This window comes from Azolla caroliniana, unplaced genomic scaffold (assembly GCF_043228905.1).
Source record: "Azolla caroliniana isolate FFs.n. ecotype wild unplaced genomic scaffold, voAzoCaro1.0.p SCAF_10, whole genome shotgun sequence".
Classification (NCBI taxonomy): Eukaryota; Viridiplantae; Streptophyta; class Polypodiopsida; order Salviniales; family Salviniaceae; genus Azolla; species Azolla caroliniana.
Window position 1 is genome coordinate 4596254 of NW_028230445.1, and position 8035 is coordinate 4604288.

At 38.7% G+C, this 8035-nt stretch overlaps 1 protein-coding gene across 1 annotated transcript; it reads right to left on the minus strand.

The window, feature by feature from the left end:
• Positions 1-585: 585 nt before the first annotated feature.
• Positions 586-6467, minus strand: LOC147858784 (Plastid-lipid associated protein PAP / fibrillin family protein). The gene is made up of 7 exons (XM_087326518.1): positions 6152-6467; positions 5690-5814; positions 2343-2426; positions 2171-2267; positions 1594-1810; positions 946-998; positions 586-860 (listed from the first exon to the last, which is right to left on the minus strand). The coding sequence occupies exons 1-7, from the start codon at positions 6434-6436 to the stop codon at positions 765-767; spliced, it is 957 nt and encodes a 318-aa protein (XP_087182644.1). The 5' UTR covers positions 6437-6467; the 3' UTR covers positions 586-764.
• Between the last annotated feature and the right edge of the window lie 1568 nt (positions 6468-8035).

An 8035-nucleotide genomic window follows, 5' to 3' on the forward strand; every position in this document is an offset into this window, starting at 1 on the left:
GGAGTTGGCAATGGTTCGGCTCAAGCCCGAACCAAACTGTTAAACAGTTTGGCGGCTTGGCGTTCAATTCAGTTCGGTTCAGGCTTGAACCTGCTTAAACAATTTGAGTTCGAGTTGGTTTGGGTTGAACCATGATTAACTGGCTCAAACCAGTTAAGCCATTTATATAATTTTCAATTACTAGAGAGAGAAATGAAGGTGTCACATCCCTATTGTCCCAAAAACTGAGTGAGAAAAGAAAAGCAAAAATTAGCACAAACATATCAATAAAGGGTTCGTTTCGCTTAACCAGTTTAGGGTCTGGTTCAATTCAGCTTGGTTAAAGTTCGAACTTCCCCAATTCAGTTAAGCCTTAACCGGTTTGTCTAGGAAAATGCCAAACCGGTTAAGCTGAAACCAAACCGTTGCTGATTCCTACCAGTGGCTAGAACTCTTTCCTCTAAGTATGGCCACTTATGTATTTTTTGTACAGGAACTCTTATGGGGTTGGTGGGTGCATCTAGCTCGAAGTTTATGCATGCCATGATTGATGGGTGGGAATCATAAGGTACGATCCATACAAAATCACCTCTCCATGGATGTGAAAGCAGAAAAATGTCATAGTTACGACTTATATGAAAAAGCACAAAAGGAGCAAACGTAAGGTGTAAACAATGTACATATCAAGAAAATATTGGCAGTGACCACAGGTAATAATAGTATGTGTTTTGGAGGAAAATTTTACAAATAACTGAGAAGTACCGTTTAGCGCATTAAGGTTAACTCTAGCTCACATATTCAGATATAGGCTCACCATCAGATATGGTGGTATTTGATGTATGAAATAACACTTCCGGCACACCAGACCCATCCCTAGCAATCTGCAAGAAATTTAGAAATTTAGAAAAACATTAGCACGTGCTTATCTTTCATTTCCTGTTTCATGAAACATACAACAGGACTTACCAAGATTTCATCATCAAGATAGGAAATCAATAACTGTCTCTCAAAGGTTCCCACTGTAATGTCAAACATAAACAAAACTGTCAACATCGAGAAGTGACAATATGCTAAACTCAATGCAAGATTAATGTATGCAAATGCGGTAGCATTCTGATATTACTGTCAACAGAGTTTTCCCACAAAGAATGGACAAAAAAGGAAAAACTAAATGCACCTTGCAAACAAGCATTGGCAAACACACCCATTGCCTTCTAGAACGCGTGCCTTTATACTATGATCTACATTTTTCTATCCGATTTCTTCAAAATGATGCTTGTGAAGTGATGGAGTCTATCAGCATTGAATTGGATGAATGTTAATCCATTATTCTTCCTGCATTCTTTCCTTTGCTGATTATGAACTTTCAAGGAAAACACTACACGGACATCCCTGGAACCAAGTAATTGTGCAAAAGTGTTGGGTTCATCGTGCAACATATTGTGCTACTCATAACCACAAACTGCCCATCACATTCTAATTAGGCTCATAACCCTTGTAAATACATTCTGATTCTAATTCGGTTACAGTACACACTTAGTTGACAAGAACCCAAAAAAAAAGGTATCAATTATTAGGCAAAATCACAAGATATCATAATGTCAAAGAGCTCACCTAAAGGAATCTTTATTCCATTTGACAGTGCATCCATTACATTGGTTGGAAGCTGTTGCAATGCACTAGCAATTTGTCCGTATGCACTTTGAACTTGCGGTGGAACTGCAGCCTCCTGAATGGTTGGATAAGCGAGTAATCCTTCAATGTATTCTTCTTTTAATCTCAGAGGTCCTTCCACAGTAAGTTTACTTGTCAAGACCACATTACTTGTTATCTGGAAAAAACAAATCAACATTTTGCTCAAAATAACAAATTGCTGGTTATTCGGAAAAAAGAACATTTTAATGTTTTACTCAAAATAAACATATTGCTTGTTATCTGGGGAAAAAATAAGAAATCAACATCTCATTCAAAAGAACCACATTGCTTGTTATCTGAAAAAAACAAATTAACACGTTGTTCAAATTGCTCCTAATTAGTATAGCAGTATTTTGGAGGCATTCCTATTTATTCTTCGTCTGAAAAAAACCCTGGGATTCCCTAGTCTTAGCTACCAAAAGAATATCAGAGTAAGGAACCCCAGGGATAAGTGACAATCCTGAAACTAAAATCTTTACATAGCTTGTGATCATACTGTATTAAATAGCTTTAAGGTCGCCGTAGCTTTGGCAGATCCGTCCACAATAAGAATGTTTAGCTCGGATAGGGTAGCTAATGCAGATGGAAACCTCCTATAGAAGGAAAATAGTGTTAGTTCATGCCTGCAGAAAGGACACCACAAAATAGAAACTGTCTTTTGATCATACTGTAACAGGACTCTTGCAGCGAACTGCCCTGGACTTCCTGCACCAATCCATTTGAATTGCCAAAGACCTTCCAGAAAGGGTGACCTGGAAACAAAAAAATCATTTTCATTACCACTTTTGCAACAAAATATTCTTCCTTCCTGTTAGAATGCAAATGGGAAAAATCCAGCTTCATTAGAAATTTGTTTCAGATTTACGGCCTGTATAAAATTTAAATGTACACCGATTCTTTTATGCTACTGCTCTATTAAAAACACCTGAAAACTGCTTCTATTAATATAACTTAGGTTTGGACAGCAATTTCCTAAGCATGAGGAAGATACTTTTAACTTCCTTTAAACAGGTTAAGAATAAATCAAGCAGAAACAGTTGTCTCTAGATTCATAACTACTAGATCACAATGATGACCATGTGAGGCTTTCTTTTGTTTAGTTTTAAGTCTTTTCAAGGGAAAGCTTGACCTCATTACAATCTTCCCCAGCATTTTGGACGCATTTGTCTGTCTCAAAAATCTTGTTCTTTATATGCAAGACAAGAGTCAATTTCTTCCCTCCTTCTGGGATGATAAGAATGGTCACGACCTCAGCAACCTCATCCACAAACATCAGAACCTAAACATAAATACACTATAATTGCCTGTCATAGGATCCATAGTATCTATTGAATTATGATGAGATACAATAATGGCAGTTTTATGCATTTGTAAAAAAAAAGGTCTCATATGTTGCTTTGGCCTAGCATAGACAATAATAATGCTTCCATTTACTTCTCAAAAAAGAGCTTCATGTTGACAAATGCACAGTAGTAATATAAGCATATTCAAAAAAAGGTAAATAGTATTCTAAATTTGCTCGAAGCTCTAAAAGTTAGCATTTAGGCAAATCTAAGGTAGTAGAATTGGCTTCTTTTAAACGTCCATTCATTTGTGGATGAAAAAGAAGATTAGTATTGTAGTTCTCTCAAACAAAACTCTCCAAAATAAACTTGTAATCCTTGGGTTCCATTCACTAACTACATAGACAAAGGCATATCATGGTAGTTCAAGATATTATGCATAAATATTTTGACCATGTGTTCTCTTCTTCCTTAATATATCTTTCTTTCTTTTTTTCTTTCTTACAGGAATAAAATGGACATGTTTACTAATCCCATCATTTCATGTTTGTGATCTCCAAAGACAAGCAGCAAAGTCCATAACTATACTTTTCCATGGTCTATCTGAGACTGGCAAAGACTGCAACAACTCCAACTCCAATGCTATTTGCCTGTCAATTTAAGTATTGACAATTTTTGCATGTTCTTACAAGCGTTCATGCATCTCATATCATAAAGTTGGTTAATAAAAAGAAGGCCTCAACCGCTTTCACTGTGGCGTCAAACAATGACCACATACAGTGGATCATGACTTTCAACTAAAACTTTAGGCTTTGATGGATGTGTCACACAAAATTTGTCGCCCATCGTAACAAACCCATCTCCAAGTTTCTAATGCTCATGATGCTGCTCATTATCTCACTGATCATATATCCTACAGAAATCGCCATTCTCAGCATATTTTTCCTTCATTTCATCTAAATCATGAGGGTAGGAATAGACACTGCTGGCACATGTTTTTCATTATAATGCATCAGCTACTACATTCTTTGCTTTCTTCATGCACAATATGAAAATGGAACATGAATACGAAAGGTGCCCCATAGCAGCTTTAATGATCCGTTTGCACAATAAAAGCAACACCTAGGAGATGGCATTTCCAACTAGAAAGCGTGAATTACAGCGAAAACCTCTTTCTGATAAACCTGGTAAGCCTTCTTTGGTCATGACAAGGCTCTCATCTCATATGCTAATACTTGACCATTTTGCATGAAAACTGCCCAGTTATTCCCACATGAATCATATTGACCCACAAAGTATTTTCAAGATTCTGTAAGAGAAGCCATTTTTCTCTTCCACGAGTTTGAAAGCTGTAATTTCCCCATGAGCCCACGTAAAGTATTACCATCTTTTTTAATTCTATGTAAAGCAAAGCAATTTAAGAACATAGACCTAATCAACTGTGAGCATCATGAACAATATTCAAATTTGTCCATGAACCAATTTGCTTCTACTTTGCTAGGATCCAATTGCACCATTATTTGGAAACAATGCATACACAGTAATGTATCTATTCCAAGAAGAAGTCGACTTGGGTAAAAGAATGCTTCAGGTAACAATTTTCTCACTACTTCTTTGATCTTTTATTGAAACACTTTCTCCACGGAAAGAAAGTTGGGTTCCATTTCCTTCAGTGATATGAGTTCCAATATCTTGTTTTGCTGAATAGGTCTCTGGCTTTTGTGCCTTGCAAACTCCTTTTCTAAGATGGACGGAACATCCATGTACTCCACAAATTTTGTGGTTCCATATCAGCTCCTGAAATGTATTTACAGAATTTGAGAATTGTATCCAGCACAGTTCATCCTTCCTCGATGGTTGCAATGCACTCGCCTTCTTCATAGAAACATCACCAGAAACATGACACTTGTTGAGATTTTGTTATTACAAGAGGAAACTTCTTCCATAACATTTTCTCTCCACTCGGCCATTGGCTGCATCTTCTTTTTGTTACTTTCATGCACAACTAGGAAAACATCACTTTTTGAGGGAAACATGTCAAAGCCACTCAATGGAACCATGAAACGGGTCAGAGGAACTTCAAAGGGCAGGCAAACACCAGGAGAGCCACTGATAGAGCTAAACTTTCACTACTGGAGAAGTCTGATATAAATAAAGAAACATCTCAAGTTTTTGGACTTATTGAGACTTAATAAAGAAGTTGGCATTTTGTTGGCCCAAAATACTCGCTCTCCCTCCTGTATTTCCTTATCAACTAAAGGATACAAGAAATGAACATCTAATAAGAATAGATGCCTAGTGTCTATACTTTATACAACCCTACAGTTGCAAGCATAAACTTGTTGCACCATGCAATACCTCATATCTCTGCTCAAATTTAACCTGATTGCCAAGATAGATGCCTAGTGTCTAAACTCTACTTCTTTCCACAACCCTGCAATTGCAAGCATAAACCCATTGCACCATGCAATACCTCATGTACACCTGAAGGAACTTTACTACAAGCATGTTTTTCCCTCTGATAGATGGCTACATGAAATAACTGCATTAATGAAGGTTAATTTAAGACCAGAGTAGTTTCATCAACTATATTGGGCGTTATCTGGATGATGATGTACTGCATGCACATGTAAAACATGTTTTTCTTCCGTTCACAGATAAGATCAGATGAATTAAGCTTGGATAAAACAGTACATCAACAAACGAAGATGAATAAAATGAGTGCAACTTACGTGGTTGGGCGAGGAGTTGGGTTCAGACGTTCTAAACTCACGATTCTTTCATTGACATCTATACGAGCTGTCTCGCTTGTACTAGCAGGGCCAAGAATAGAGTCTCCACCACCAGCATCTTTGATCTATTCATCACTCAAAACATTTTACTTTATGAGAAGGATAAGAAATACAGAAAAAGAACGCATTCAAACATTACAAAAACATCCAAAAAAAAAAACAAAGCTGATTCCAACGATACAAAAAAACGTTAAAAAGTTATATCAATTGAGCGTCCAAAAAAATTACAAAATTACAAAAAAATACAAACTTACAAAATACCAAAAAAATACAAACTTACAAAATACCAGAAAATACAAAAATACAAAATACCAAAAAAAAGAAATACAAAAATCAGATCAGAACCATTACTAGGGACTGAAAAACAAGGGGGGGGGGGGAGAATATTAATGTTCATGTTACAGCGAGGAGGAGGGCTTCTTTGGCGGCGACTCGCTCCATCTCTTTCGCATACACGGAAGCGGGGACGGATGAAATGGTGCAGAAAGTTCTCCAAGGCCGCGTAATGTGCTCTGTTCTTACTCGATTCCTGGATGGGGAGAGGGGGAGGGGAGGATGGAAGGACTGCATTGAAGCAGAGTAGGAGGTGGAGGGAGGGGGGAGAAGGGGGCTTCTGGTGGGCATGGTTCTGTTGTTTCCCGAGAAACTCGAATGCAGGTGAAGACAATCGATCATGGAGCTCGCCATGGCTCCTGCAGAGAGCCTCGCCCTTTCTTCTCTGTTTTTCCTTTTTTCCTCTCTCTTTTATTATGTATTAAAGTTATGTATGTATGTAAAAATTCAGTGATAAATTTGGGACACTCAGGCCACAGTTAGATGATGCACCCCCCCCCCCCTCTGCCACGTAGATCATCCACGTGCCACGTGGCGCCCTCTGAGCGCTCCCTTGGCCGCCCCACGTGGCGTGTTGTGAGTGGTCAGACGTGACTTCCTTTATGGCCCGCCACCCGTTCGGAGCTTGTTGCCTTTGTGGACGAACGTGTGTGTGTGGGGGGAAGGACGGGTTTATAGAGTTCGGCCAGACAAACCCTTCTAAGAATCTGTCCGTCTAATACCCATTGTGTGAGGTTAACAATCGGCAACGGTTCGGTTCGGTTCAGTTCAAGAGAGTCAATACCAAACTGGTTTGGAACCGAACCGTTTAAATGTTTTTGAAACCTGAACCGAACCACGAAACTGTTAAACCGAACCGTTAAAACCATAGTTTCGTGGTTCGGTTTTGGTTTTCAATTTAGGTCTAAATTTAATTTTTAAAATATTTCATTACTTTCAATTTTTCAATTTCTAAAGATGTTCCTACAATGTGAGAATAAGGTCTAAAAATGAAAAGATTGTTTAAAAGCAAATTATTATTTTTTAAACTTTTTTTACAATTTTTTAAAATAAAATAAAAATAAAAAACTGTTTAACCGTTTAAACCGCGGTTTCTAAGAGTTGAAACCGAACCGAATTGTTTAAAACAAACCTGAACCGAACCATTTAATCCGTTAAGCCTTTAAGTTGCGGTTTCGCGGTTCGGTTTAGTTCAAACCGAACCGTTGTCGATTGTTAGTTGAGGTCTCGAATAGCAACGGCTTAAAACTTACCAAATGTCCAATAAGTACTTCCAAATTATACACATTGTTACTCCTAAGGGCCGGACAATAGCCTAACACAGGGTGTCTACGAAAGACACTTCACCAAAGGGTGTTACGGCGAGGTAACTGTTAGAAAACAGGTCCCTCTGGATGGGATGACCCGGTGAGAACCGGATGACGAGTACCCGGCAAGAGCTGGAAGATGAAGACCCGGTGAGAACTAGATGACGAGTACCTGGCTACGGAAGACCCGGTGAGAACCAGATGAGGAGTACCCGGCAAGCGCCGGATGATGCAGGGCCGGTGAGGAGTGCTCACCGGATGGAAGGACATATTCGTAAATATGTTTTCTGAGAGTCCATCGGAGCTATATTTGTAAATAGCCGAAAAGTCATATTAGTATAAATATGACTTAGGGCAAACTTAGAGAGTGTTGTTGTCATTATTGTTGGCGCTAGATCAGAGAGCGTGTAACAGTGTACAGAGAGAGAGAGAGAGAGAGAGAAAGAGGTGCACACAGATGAAGGCTGATATCAGGTTTAGTCGAACCTCCGGAACATGTCAGACATCCTTCAGTAGCAGCTTGCATCTAGTTGGCGTTGTCAACCACACGTCTCCTATGCCGACAACTAGATGTGTGTCAAGTGGACACGAAGTCACATGCAGGATCGCAGTACTTCGTGACATTCATAGATGACCACAACCAGAA